General features: G+C 33.9%; 1 protein-coding gene and 1 pseudogene across 4 annotated transcripts; both read right to left on the minus strand.

Moving 5' to 3' along the window:
• Positions 1-2219: 2219 nt before the first annotated feature.
• On the minus strand, positions 2220-2972 carry LOC111798486 (protein RALF-like 33 pseudogene; annotated as a pseudogene).
• A 3429-nt stretch (positions 2973-6401) lies between these two features.
• Positions 6402-12902, minus strand: LOC111798487 (uncharacterized). Of its 4 annotated transcripts, none has more exons than XM_023681663.2 (11): positions 12667-12902; positions 12094-12213; positions 11904-12012; positions 11068-11319; positions 10809-10921; positions 10500-10564; positions 9666-9916; positions 9379-9532; positions 8546-8586; positions 8299-8448; positions 6402-6789 (listed from the first exon to the last, which is right to left on the minus strand). In XM_023681663.2, the coding sequence occupies exons 1-10, from the start codon at positions 12769-12771 to the stop codon at positions 8303-8305; spliced, it is 1356 nt and encodes a 451-aa protein (XP_023537431.1). In that variant the 5' UTR covers positions 12772-12902; the 3' UTR covers positions 6402-6789; positions 8299-8302. The 4 variants fall into 4 exon arrangements, with proteins under 4 accessions (XP_023537431.1, XP_023537430.1, XP_023537433.1 ...); XM_023681662.2 differs by having other exon boundaries at positions 6402-6739; positions 12667-12901; XM_023681665.2 differs by having other exon boundaries at positions 6402-6739; positions 12094-12218; positions 12667-12889.
• Positions 12903-14691: the final 1789 nt, after the last annotated feature.

Here is a 14691-nt window from a genome sequence, read left to right on the forward strand (position 1 = left end):
TACATGGAAGAATACAAGTCAGAAATAGATTCACCCCCGAGCATATCATGTAGACGTTGCTCTCTTTGTGTAACTGTTCAAGCCCACCGCTAGCAGATATTGTTCGGACTTTCCCTTTTGGGCTTCCCCTTCAAGATTTTAAAACATATCTGTTAGGGAGTGGTTTCCACACCCTTACAAGGGAATGTTTCGTTCCCCTTTCAAACCGATGTGGGATCTTAAAACTTTGAGCTATTTGGATCGTCTACACGGTCTCAACTTCATATAACGAGATCGACATCACACAAGGATGAAGAGTCAGATATTGACCCATTCAAATCAAAATCCAGGTTCAAATCCTACAAGATCCCATATGAAACTCCTCAAGGTCATGAACCAAACAAACACTACATGGAAGAACACAAGCCAGAAATAGATCCACCCCGAGAATATCATGTAGACATCGCTCTCATTGAGCTGTTGGATCGTCTACTCGGTCTCAAATTCATATATCGAGATCGATGTCACACAAGGATGAACAAACCCAGCAGGACAAGTTAGATCTGTGACCCATTCAAATCAAAATCAAAAGATTGTGCTGCAGATTCAAATCCTACAAGATCCCATATGAAACTCCTCAACCATCTTTCCTACCTATCAGCTAAATCAACCAAAAGAAATTGTGTAAGATCTAGAAAGGGCTATAAGGGACTCGGGTTTATTCCATTTTCCCTTGTTTTCGAGATCGACAAACGCGTCTCGAGACATCTACATGAGTTTATATCAGATCTAAACTGAATTTGGGAATGAGATATGTTTTGTCACATTCAAATTATCAAACAACATGATGGGTAGTAGAGTTTGATCAGTGATGTTGGAAATGGGTCCTGTCAAATATGGAGAGGCTATCCAGATTTGGTGTTCATATCTTCATGGAGAAGAGAAATAGAAAATTGACATGTCAAAATCATACCAAGCTCTAATTGGATGTCAAATCAAAAACAACAAATAGGACATCACAACCACTTCTCAAATTTGAATCAAATTCAACTCCCTTGTCCAAGAAGCCTAATCATACCCTCAATTATTCGGGATCTCTGTATTCAAGCTGACACTTTTAACCTTAACGCTCCATGCTTCACGTCTAAACAACTCAGACAAGCATATCTTTTATCTCTACTCAAATGTATTAAGATTCACGAACCTCCACAACAGTATGATAATGTCCACTCTGAGCATAAACTCTCATAACTTTTCCCCAAAAGGCCTCGTACCAATGGAGATATTCCTTATAAACTCATGATCAACCCCTTTAATTAGTCGATGTGGGACTTCTCTCCCAACAATTCTCAACAAAAGGGGTTGATCATGAGTTTATAAGGAAAATATCTCCATTGGTACGAGACCTTTTGGGGAAAAGCTACGAGAGTTTATACTCAAAGTGGACATTATCTTGTGGAGATTCGTGAATCTTTAACACATTTGAGTTATATATATATGATGTCCCATCCACATCATGTACATCTCAACAAACCTCAGATAACAACGGGAAATCCTAGATAGATAACCACCAACACCATAGATTGAAACCGTAACTCAAGAACATATGGTTCGCCCTTTCGATCATTAGGTCAATCCAAGGAAGTCATTTTACTTCTACAATGCACAATTATCCTCAATATCATACTAAAACTAAGTAAAACCATAATCAATGCATAGACATATACATATGGTTACAAATTCAATATAATGAAAGTTCTAAGAAAAGTACCCAACCTCAACATGATAGCCAATTCAAGAGCACCAAGAATCAAATCAGTAGTATGGTATGATTTCTCAAGGAAAACTTCCCTCTCTAAATATTTTTCCTAAAGAGTTCAAGATTCTTTACCATAAACAGATGAGAACAGAGAGAGAAAAAAACAAGTAAATGAAAGGAAATGGTTTGGTCAGCCGATCAAAACCCAAAATGGAAAGAAATTGGCATTGTAAAGTTAATCTAAACCCAAAAACAGCATCAGAAACACAATCTTTCACAGTTTCTATAAGAGAAATATACTAATTATAACAACTGATGAATTTGTTCTTACTCTTATCTCATGATGGGAGCCATAATTCTCCTTAATTCCAGCCATTACAGCCTTTCTTGTTCTTCAATCTCTTTGCAGAATCTCTTTTCCCTTCAATCGACAAAAGGAAAGAAAGAGGAAAGAAATCCCAGCCAGTAATAGAATATCACATTATTGAGAAGATATATATATATATATATATATATAATTAATTGAGCACAACAATTTTCATCACTTACAATAACGACAACGACGACATTATATAATCAATCTCCCCTTTTCAATTTGTATAACAACCAAAGCAATCTCAAAAAAGAGAAAAAGATAAGAAAGAAAGAAGAAAAAAATAAAAGATCAATGAACATTGAAAGGAGAGAAAGAGATTATTAAACAGAGAGTACAAACAAATTACTCAACTCCTGCACCTTGTAATGGCGCTGCATCCACGGCTGTAAGGGTTAGCCTGAGCTCCGGGCTGGCAGTTGTAGTATGATGCACCGCGTCTCGAGCACGGCACGGTGTTCCTCCGCAGAGCGCCGTAGCTGATGTACTGACTGGTGGCCAAGATACGGCGGCTGATTTCCGAATCGAATTCGAACTCCTCTCCGCCGAAACACTCCGCTATTGTGCCTTTGCAGGTCGATTGGTTAGGAATCCATCCGAGGCTGTGGTGGATCCCGAGGCCGCCGTGGACGGCGGTTGAGGAGCAGCTGAAGACCACAAACACAGCGGCGCAGATCAGGAAGAATGTCGAGGAATTGAATCCGGCCATTGCCATGCAAGAACAAGATCTCTCTCTGCTCTCTCTCTCTTTCTCTATCTGAAGTCTCCTCGGAATTGACGGTTTCTTCAGCTCCGGCAGTCGCTCCGGCGATTCGTCGGTGGGTTCTTCTTCTTCTTCTTTAGCACAGAAAAAGCGAGCAGTAAAGAAGCCAATTGAAAGACTTATTTAGAACGTGGTCTGAAAATCTACCCTTATATTTCCACTTAATAACGAATATGCCATTCTTTAGTCTTTGTTATGACGTCATGGGATAACGACTCCACCCAAGTACCAACTCGTGGAGAAATATTAACAAACTCGTGCAAAACGGTGTCGTTTTAGGTTGAATGTTCATATAGCTTGTTTATTATACTAGCATCTAGGGTCGAACTCCGATCATTTCATAAATGATACAAAATTGAGCTCAAACGATGAAATAAGAGGACAAAAAAGTCCATTTAACCTGTGGGAACCGTCTCGAATCGAGTCGAGTCGTGAATCTCCGTTTAAATAGGTCCTACTCTACCCCTACCCCGACCCTCACGAATTTCTTGAAACCCCTTCCGATCCCTAAAAAAATAAATAGAAAATGTGATTTATTTCTACTAAAACTAAAAATTCTATTTTTCATATAATTAAAAAATAAAATTTATGCTAATTATGTCGTTATTTGTAAGCCACCTAACAATGTCAACTTGGTAATTAAAACAAAACTATGGGGGTATTTTGGACTTTTCAAGTTCCACCGAATACACAGCATGTAGTTGACCGGCTGTCTTCCTTCCATTGTTGGTGAGAAGGAAATGGCTTTTTTTTTTTAAATAAATAAATACAACTTATTAATAATTAATTGTTTTTTAAAAAAGAAAATAAGAGGAAATTATTTTTAAAGTCCGTCAAAGAATCTGTTAACTGAAACGCGTTTATTCCATGCTTTTTCTTTTTGCGGTTCTCTTTTTCACCTAACTCCCCACCACCAATTGCTCCGTTATCTCCGTTACCGTCAACTTTCAACTATTTATTATATTTAATAAAGTGGTTTGTTTATTTTTTACAGCGTAAAATTAAGGCTTGAATGGAATATAAATTACAAATTTGCGCAATTTTTTTATTTTTTTTATTAAAATTGGAAAAATCAATTAAATTGTTTATTTTTTTTTTATTTTTTTTTTACACCTTACCATTTCAAAATAACGTTGAAATGACTCGAGAACTCGATCAACCTGGATTATCAAACCCAAATGATAAAAATATGATTGAATTATATTTTTTTCGATTTGGGTTGGGTTGAGTTGGTTCGAGTGTTGACGTGTTTTATCGGGTCAACCTGACCAACCCGAAAATATGGTTACAATCGAACCCTACCCTACCATACTTTTTTTAATTATTATAATATTAAAAATATTTGAAGTTTGTAACTAACGTTAGTGATACATTGTGACTTGTGAATATTTGATTTTTGAGTTTTATAAAATTTTAGCTATTAAAAAAACAACCCGACAATCCAACTCAATCTACTTTCAGGTTGGGTTGGGCGTAAACTCTATCTAGGTTGTTTGAGTCACCCACCCAACCAACTTAAGATCCGTGTCATCAACTAAAAAAATATTTTAAAAATTAAAAATTAAAATACTTATTTTATAATATATTTAATAAATATGTAAATCCTAATATTTTTTTGTATTCAATAGGAAAATTAAATAATGACAAAAAAAAAATTCAAAGCAATGGAAAAGACAAAAATACCATTACTAAGCATCATACAATACGTTTGCATTGATCTATAAATGCACATAGACAAACAAAGGACCCAAATGGAAATAAAGCTGAAGGAGCAAGGGCAAAAATGGCATAAATAAATATCAATTTTAATAAATAATAATAATAATAATAATGGGTTAAATCCCATTTAAACAAATTTGTGAATGAATCCAAACGTTTGGTAACTAAAAAGTAGGTGGGAAATAGGAAGGACGAATAATTGGAAGCTTTATTAAAAGGGCTAAGAATATATATATATATATATATATATATATATATTTTTTTTTTTTTTTTTTAATTCAAAATTTTGTCTTTAATTGGAAGAAAATGAAAATTAAAATGGACAAGCTAAGAATATATTTATCTTTTTCTATATACATAATTATATATTTTTCTACAGAATTCATTTTATTTCATATAAAAAGTAATATTTTATACTCTTATTATGAATAATAAGCTATGAATAAATTCACGAGCTATCTTTTTTTATTCATGGTTTCTCTCATTTTATCTTTTAGTGCCCGAGTATATAGTTCAACCCAAAAATTTAAGTTTGGATAAATGTAAATTTAAGGTTAAAATATTATTTAAGTCCGGTATACTTTCAAATATTAAAATTTAGTCCCTATAATTTCAATAAAACTTAAAATTGAATTTTTTTTTAATAATCGTTATTATCCTTTCTCCTAATTTTAATTATTTTTTGCATAATTATTTTTTATAAAAGTTAACTTTAAATAAAGGTAGGGACTAATTTTGAAATTTATTCAAAATACAAAGGACTAAAATAAATAACTTATAATTATATAAACTAAAATGGAATTTAAACTGAATATAAACTCATTATTTCTCAAAATTTCCACATTTAGATTTGATGGATATTTTTGTTATATTGTGTTACTATTTTACCCTCCAATTATGATTCTCTCACTTAATATGTCGATTCAAATCATTTATTTCTTATTAAACCAAAATCAATTATAGTAAGTAATATTGCAATTAATTAAATATAGAATAATTCAAATTATTTTTACCTAATCAAATTATTTATTCTTCATTTATTACACACCTCCATTTTCCAGTTGTTTATTTAATTATTTTAAATTATTAAAGAGGTAATATTAATATTTAAATTCTTAAAAAATTATGTTAATAAAACATTATATATTTTTTTGCCTATAAAATATAATAATTCATTGTTATCTTTTTAATACTTTTTTAATATAAGTTATCTTAAAAATGAAAAATTTTAAAACAACAATTTTTTTAAAAGACCAATAAACAGAAGGAAAAAAAAAATTCGTTAAAAAAATCACACAAGTAAATTTTTTTTAAAAAAAACATATTAATAACTTATCAAGTACAAAATTGAAAATTCAAAGACTTCAACGCACATTTTAAATTTTTAATTTAAAGACGAAAAAAACAAACTAAATTTATTATTAAAAAAAAAATGAGAGAAATCAATCAAGCAATCAAGTAAACAGGACTAAATGAGGAATTAACAGTGAGAATTAAAAGAAGGATGGCTCACTAGGCTTTTTCTTTTTTTCTCCGGTAAAAAGCTTTTGCTCTTCCAGCTTTTCCGGAATTTCCATCGTATCTATAAGATGACATTAAAAAATGTTAGGAATCACGGATCTCCACAATGATACGATATTGTCTAATTTGTGGATAAGTTCTTATGGTTTTGCTTTAGGCTCCCCCAAAAGGTACACCGTTCGTTTGACACTTTAGTCACTTTTGATACCATGTTAGGAATCACGGATCTCCACAATTGTACGATATTGTCCACTTTGAGCATAAGCTCTCAGGGTTTTGCTTTGGGCTTCTTCAAAAGGTCTCATGCCAATAGAGATAATATTCTTTGCTTATAAACTCATGATCATTCCCGCCCAACAAAAAATACCTGAAATCAATCCAAAAGAAGAAAGTACAAAAGACCCCAAAACCAACAGCTGATTCTGTTTACAACTTAACTGGAACTGGTAAAAGATGAACAGTATATGACCAAACTGACCCAATGATTAAGGCAAGGATGCACAAACCACCAGCTAAATGAGAGGGAGTTGAGGGAGTTGGCATCTTCTTCTCACGCCCAGGTTGATGTTACGCTACACTTCCATAGGACTGAGCCATCCGTGTTGGTGTCTTCTGAAGTCGGGCCCTGCATTTAACGTCGTACGAATTATGTTGTCGAATTGGTATGTGACTACCCTGTCAATATGCAGGCAGGCAGGCAGGCATGCATGCATGAGTAGAGTGTAGAAATCAGACAACTGGTTATGTGTGATATTGGTCAAACAGTACAAAATGTGATTCAATAATGCTGGAGAAATGGAAAATGGCCAACTACAAAAGAATTTGTTTAACCACCTATATAGTGGTCAATAAGGGTTATGTAAATAATAAAAGTTTTGGAACAAACAAAAACTCATAGTAGCCACCTACTTAGAATTTAATATCCAACTTTGACAACCAAATGTAGCAAGGTCTAAATTAGCTTGCTTTTTTCTTCTTGTCGGAGAGTTAAACTCTGCACAAACTGATACAGACATTCACATATATAAAATAATAAAATATTTTTAAAAAATACATTTGATTTAACCTCCTGTTTAACTGGTACCACGATCACGCTTGTCCAAAGCATGTTGCTTATGGCTGCATGATAGATGTCCTAGTCTTGCTTGATCGGGTCGGTTGACAAGGACGTCAACCAATTGAGTGGGGGAGGATGTCACGGTCATGCATGTCCAAGGCATGTTGTCAATGGCCACATGATAGATATTCCGGTCTTGCTTGTCCAAGACGTGTTGTCCATGGTTGCATGCCCATTTCAAACCCCTTTTACATGCTTTCATCCTAGATAGGTCTTTACCATTCCATATTGGGTCAGTATGAGGGTGTACGACCGATCTAAATTAGGTTTTTTTTTTCTTTTTCTTTTTCTTTTTTTTTTTCTAAAGAATTACATGTCCCTATAAAGACAAACTAAAAGAAAGGCTAACTAAATCTAGATTTACTAGATATTAGGTAATCTATCTAAATAAATCTCTAGTAATAGGTAATAGGTAATAGGTAATAGGTAATAGGTAACAAGACAAGATAAATCTATATAAATCTCTAATCACTAGTAACAATATAATAAGATTTAACTATTTCTATTATTTAATGGGATTACACAAATATTACCTAAATCAAGGTTTTTTTTCTCAATAAAAGTCGTGTATATAATAAAGGGTTTAGAGGGAATGAGTTCAGGTCGTAGTGACCACCTACCTACGATCTAGTATTCCATGAGTTACCTTCACCACCAAGTATAGCAGTGTCAAGCGTTGCCACATGATTAGTAGAGATTATAGAAAGAGCTCTCCAATTATAGATAAAAAGAGGGGAGAGAAAACATAAAAATAATCCTTAGGGAAAATACATCTGTTATGAGGGCTCGTGGTCTACCTTGATTAAGTGGTAAATAAGCTCAATCGCAATAGTTTTATTATGTAGTTGATAGGAAAGGTACATGTCACACCTCAAACAGTAGCATAGTTCAGCTAATTTCAAAACAAACAGGGACCATATTGCTAGACTTCCAACCAATAAGCAGAGTCAAACAAAAAATATATGTGATTGGAAGAAATTACGAGATAGGGCTCAACAATCTAATTAGGTTCATGAGCCAACAAAAAAGTAGATGCAACATGCAATTTAGACAAAAAAAAGAAATACCTTTCTAGTGTTCTTCATAGTATGGTGGAGTTGACTGAACACACAACTCGTTATCATCCCCATCATCGTTGTCATCATCCTCATCTTCTTCATCTACCCAGTTACTGGGATGATGTTGAGAAACGGCAGGACCGTTAATATCAGACCTCTCTGAAAGTATCGTGTAGCCCAATAAGAAAAAGTTACTGGCAGCAGGTGTAATAAGATATGATGGGTTAAGAAAAAGAATAATGAGGTATCTACTGACCTTGATGTTCTCTTCCTAGATCCCTTCCCACAGAATGGTCTCTACATTAAACAGTCAAGTTACTTAAGAACCACAAGTAAATATATCCGGAAAAAAAATATAATATTTGACGAACTAGAAGTTAGAAATGTTCTCTAAGGTGAGTACAGTAACAATGTATAAGTTACAACATAGTACAGTTTCTGTACGGTGAAGAGGAAAATGCCTCAACCTTATACTCGCCTAATATGCACACAGTGGTAACTCTACAGTCTTCCTTATTTTCAATTTGCTGTGTCTTATCAATGGTGAAACCGGTCCCATACTTCATTAATGTATTCCATACTTGACTCAATAATTGCCCACTTCTTTGGGTGTTTTATATTAGTTGTAAGATCTCTGTTTAAAAAAATGCAACATACAAGTTCATGCTTTTCTCAGTGTTCACTTCTTCCAAACAACAACGACAAGCAAGTACTATGTGAGGTATGAAGTACAACATTTTACGATAATAGCTAGTGAAAGGACAGTTTTCCGGCAAGGATGTCAGTATCCCGTTTCCAAAACCTAGTCCAGTCGAAAAAAAGAAAGAAATCTAGTCGGATAGGACTGAAGGCTCTAAATTATAGTTAGCTCCACATCACGTTCCAATACTATGAATATTCTTGATGAAAGGTAGATGTTCAATCCTACAGCAAAGATGGGGTCACCATACCCGATTTTATTAAGTAAACTAACATTCACATTGGTGTGAAATTCATTAGAATTGTAAGCGACATCACATACAAACAACACAACCAGATTATCACTTCAAAACTAATCGTTATGGAGACAAGTTGCATTGTAAAGGATACCTAGCACGATCGACAAGGTTATATCCCTGAGCGCACCCAGCTTTTGAAATCTGTACATTACTAATCCTTTGAATTTCCATCTGTTCAGAAGAACTCAAATTGCTCTGGCCTTGTACCTGCCCTTCAGCACCATTCCCACTTCTTGGTGCACTTCCTAAAAAAGGGTCGAAGGATGATTTTAAATACAAAACAGTTTCTTTATCGAATTTCTACTCAAATGAGAGAACCAAAGATATTGTGACAGGGTTATGAAAGGCCTAGGTTCAGGCATGGATAAAAACAGAGACCTGAGAGTTCAGACCATATTCTGGTATGATCAGATGGATGGCCAGAAACATTAGCTCCGGGCCCATCCTGCTGTGGTTGGGACCCAGCCCTGTGATCAGATTCACCCTGTCCAGTAGTAGCCTCTTGTGGTGGCTGTGATCGGCTTCCTGCATGGAGCTGTGATACTAACATGGTCGCAAGAACAAGTGTAGCATCAAAGTTTGTACCAGACCCATCATCTAGACCAAATTTTGGCGCCAATAGAATTGGCCTGCACATCCAAATACAAAATCCTATCATATTCAATAACAAAGTTTACTTTGTAGGAAAATTACTTGCACCATAAGAACAAGTGTAGCATCAAAATTAAATGACCAGGCTAGAGAAATTACTTTTTATATTTAGAAGAGGATGGACGTAATTCCTGTGGGAGCTAAGACAAATAATCCATGGACTACAAGAGTCAAAACTGTATATAACTTTCCTCCAGATCTACATGCCATTTAACATTTAACCATGTAGAAATTAATACACCTCGCAGTTCCATAAAATGAATCTCATTCAGGCACATCTTGTACATTTTTTTCCTTTTTGTGCTCTCATCTTTGTATTTCATTCAGAATCCTAGTTACCAAGTGCTAACCAGAAAGATGAACAAAATATTTTCATGCCTAAGTCAAGCGGTTAGAAGAGCAGAACTGGTATTTCAGCACCACTATGCCAATTAGAAGTCAGAGGACCTCAACAATTAAATGCTAAAAAGAATGCAAAAAAAAGGAAGCAAAATAAATAAAAATAAATAAAAATAAACAAAAAAAAAAAAAGTCAGAGAACAAGAGACGTGCAATTCTTACTCCCCAGCTTTCTCAAAAAACAGATGGATGTCAACTTCACAGCCCTCGCAGAAAGAAAGAAATGCCTGAAATTTGATGATGAAAGTAGCTTAAAGAAAATTTCTAAGCCATGAGTATCAAAAAAGATAAGCTTAAATTAATTGTGCTTCCTAAATATAGCCCAAGATTGTAAAAATAATAATAACAACAATAATATCAACTCACCACAAAGCATATAGAAGAAAATGTTGGTAGTAATATCAGAAGAGCAGCATTCCAAAAAAAAAAAAAAAAAATTGAATTAATCCACAAGTGAGGTCCAACAAGTACCTTCAATTCTTTTACTCCAAATGTTATGTCTACCGGATCTCCACTGTGAGAATAATGGACAAACTCTTCCATAGGATCTATCCAGAGTTGAGTATGAAGCAGCGCGTCATTGTCTGCAGTTAAAGAATGGAGCATCACCTATATTTTGGTAGATCCATTGAATGTAACGAATTTTCAAGAGTCAACATCTCTAAGGAGTTGATTGGGGGGAAAATTTTAAGGTGAAATATATTAATTAATCTAGGCTTGTCATTATCACCTTTGGTTGGGTCTATATAACTTCGAAGCTCAACAGCCTTTCCTTCAATCTCAATTGCAGCTTCAGAAGGTAAGGAAGTTGGTTCTGTTGCAATAACAGTGATCTCCTGCAAGGATGACTGAAAATTAGAGAGTAATCGATTCAGATCTCGAGGTCTCACAACTAAGTCACTTGGGAACTGTCTCCTGTCAAGAGACAGGTGCTGTATGTCTGGCTCAACGTTGCAAGAAATGCAGTATGTTTTCTTTATTCCTGCAAGCCAGACAAGATTGATGTATTTAAAGGAAAATTTATCATGGAGCTATAAAACTATATGGTATTGAAAACACAAAATCATTTCGTAAGAACAATAATCCTTGTTGCATCACTTTTATGTAGGCCAATTTTAACAAGTTTAGGGTAATCTAGACCCTTGATAACCGGATGGATTGCAAACATGGAACACATTAATAGACATCATCATGGTCCATTTTCACCTTTGCATCACTTTGTTGCGCTTATTGGACATTGTTATAGATATATATACCAAAGGTCTCATTTATTGCCCCTCTATCTTTGAATATAACTACCAGCATAATTGCAGCACACGATGCAGTGATGTTTATGCTTAGCGTACATGATACTAAAAATATTAGATTTGCTTTAGTTGCACTCTTTAGTTGTAGTTCTCAGAGGATATATAATCAACCAATGTCAACATACTGGAACCATGTAAGTTAGTCGTCATTGTGTGACATTCTTAATTAGTAGGCATCTGTATCAATGAACATAGATCATTTAAACATGATTTTTAGATAAACGTGAGTACTCGTATAAACTATAAAAGGGCAGCTGACCATTGAAGCATTCCAAACTCCATTGTATTTTCAATGCATAAGTATCTGGTAACCGCACTCTCAGATGGTCTACGCTAGCAATGGATGTTCTAAGAACAGAGCAGACAGCCTGACATGGAATGTCATAATAAGTAAGCATAGGTGCTAAGGTACTGTTAGTGAATGCAATACAGCACAATATCATGCATACCTTCAAAAGAACACTGCATTGCACTTGATTACCAGAAATGGCATAAGTATCAAAGAACCCGGGCTCAAATGTTATAGCTTGATAGGCAGACCGTGATGCATTGAGGGTGTAAAAAGCCAACTGAACTTGAAAATAAAACAATCAGCTTTAAAATTGATCCTTACATATAATTTCCATACCAAAACAACTCAACAAGCTAAGCAAGCCTCAAGGTTTTAGCTACATCATTTCCATCTTATTTTACAAATTGACATAACAAAGTTCACTCAATTTTGGTTCCAGACAAAGGGCAGAGGAAAATTTGCATTTCTGTATAGAAGTTAATTTCGCTCAAAGATGCTAACCACGTTCTACATGCATAAATGGTCAATAAATTGGATATAAATTCACCGAACAATGCACTGTTTCCAGAATCGCTTGCACAATACAAATATCTCCGCCTAATTTTGAACTCATCAAAATTTAGCACTAAAATTAAGCTTACTGTTTCTTCAGATGCAAACGATGTGAGAATCTTTGACTAAACTATTCTAGGGAGGCAGAACTTGAGGAAAAAGGGAGAATATCGAGTACCTGCGATGGAGAAGCTTGGATGACGAGCTCGTTTCCGATGCGAGCAAGGCATGTGACTGAACGAGCGAAGGTCTTGAGAGCATTTCCGCTCAGACTAAACTCCATTGATCTCACTTTATCGGCTTCCGATGATCGAGTCCGAGAGAGAAATGGAATCGCACTGGTTCTGTATTGGCGGGAAGAAGGAAGAATACTGCGCGAAGTTTCGAGGTTCGTGAATCAAAATTGCTTTGTGAAATAAAAATAAAATAAAATAAAATCTTTGAAATTGGCATTTTAATTTTTACTCGTTTTAATTTTGACGTCACATTGTTTTATTTTTAATTATTTTAAAAAATATTATTTATTTAGCATACGTGTTACTAAATAATGTCCCGTAAAATTTAAATATTAAATATTCACATGTCATAATACATCAAAATATTTGTTACGGACTTCAAATATTTTTAATTTTTATAATAATAAACATGGTTGGGTCGTAACCCTATATTCATGTTTATCGAGTTGACCTAATAAAAAAATGTCAACCAAAAACCAAATTTTTTATTTTTAACTGTTTATTGAGTTGACTTGTCAGCCCTAAACCAATTTTTTTATTTTTAATCTCTCTCTCTAAGTTTTTTTTTTTTACTCTCCAGTACAATGTTATCCAGTTTGAGTATAAACTCTCATGACTTTGCCTTAGGTTTTCATAAGAGGCATCAAACCAATGAAGAGAGTATTATTTCATTGTAAAGTCACGATCATTCCCTAAATTAGCCGATGTGGGACTTTCATCAAACACCTCCCCTCGAACAAAGTACACATTCCCTTAATCGAGGCTCGACTTCTTTTCTTTTGGAGTCTTAGTCATTTTTTACTATGCCTTCAAGGATCCTCGACTCTTTTTTCTTTTGGAGTCTTTGTTCGACATTTGAGGATTCTATTGATATGACTAATTTAGGGCATGACTCTAATACCAGGTTAAGAATAAGAAATGGAAGTGAGATTGAAAGTCCAAAAAAACATAGGTGAGATAAAAAATCAGTAGGATCTGTCCAAATTTCATTAATGTTCACAACATTTAAACAAAATACAAACTACAAACTAAATATTGAAAATAAGATTAAATATTTTATTAACCGAATCGATATATATAATAAATAAAGGATGTCCTCAAATGAAGAATACGAATAAAAGCAAAGAGAATATTAAAAATAATATAAACTCTCTAGAAATTGAGGGGAAAAAAAGAAGAATATTAAAGGCAATTTTTGGTGGGTATTGTTCTTTATGCTTTTTTATTCTCTATCTTTATTTGATTTTTGTTAGTTTGTTGTTCTAAATTTTATCATTAGATATTGGTCACAAATCAAATCAAATATTGTGAAAAAGAAAAAGAAAGGGAAAACGCCGATGACCTTTAGAAAGTGTCGGGAACGTTATGTTATTTACGATATTAACCTTCATTGTCAATAGAATAATGTATGGCAAATTGACATTTTAAGGGTGTTTTGATAATAGACCACAAGAGGAATCATATTCGAGATAGAATAAGATAAACGAGACCGAAGCTCCTAGAAATTATAAGAAAAAATCATGGTATGATGTAATTAAATCATATTTAATGTCGTATGCATTTTTTTTTTAATATAACATCAACGAGATATCGAATCTACGACTTTTTTTTAATTTCAAATTAGTTTATTAGAGCTTTTAATTATTATTAAAATTAGAAAACCCTTCTTTGAGCCCTACGAGTACGTCTTCTTGTCACCTCTTATCGCGCTTATGCATCTTAATACGTACTCTGTCAGCCATTAACCGTTGTATTAGTAAATACATTTCACGAGCTTTGACACAAAGTTGTATAATATACATGTCTCGATGATTTAGTTCCCGTTTCAAAGTTTTTCAGTGTTATCGATTTAGTCGCATACCGATAAATGTTTAAATAATATTTAAAAATATTATATATACACATACATCTATTTATCTTTATTAAAAAAAATCATTATCTAGAGAATTTATCTGGTATATTACGTC

This window comes from Cucurbita pepo, chromosome 7 (assembly GCF_057944985.1).
Source record: "Cucurbita pepo subsp. pepo isolate OVF chromosome 7, ASM5794498v1, whole genome shotgun sequence".
In the NCBI taxonomy this organism is placed as follows: Eukaryota; Viridiplantae; Streptophyta; class Magnoliopsida; order Cucurbitales; family Cucurbitaceae; genus Cucurbita; species Cucurbita pepo.

Excerpts from the sequence above, each read along its gene's own strand:
- LOC111798487 (XM_023681663.2), bottom strand. The coding sequence starts at position 12,771 with ATGGAGTTTAGTCTGAGCGGAAATGCTCTCAAGACCTTCGCTCGTTCA. Across the intron at positions 9,917-10,499 it reads TTTTTTGAGAAAGCTGGGGA|GCCAATTCTATTGGCGCCAA; the intron begins GTAAGAATTGCA and ends TTGGATGTGCAG. Across the intron at positions 8,587-9,378 it reads AACCTTGTCGATCGTGCTAG|AGACCATTCTGTGGGAAGGG; the intron begins GTATCCTTTACA and ends TGTTTAATGTAG.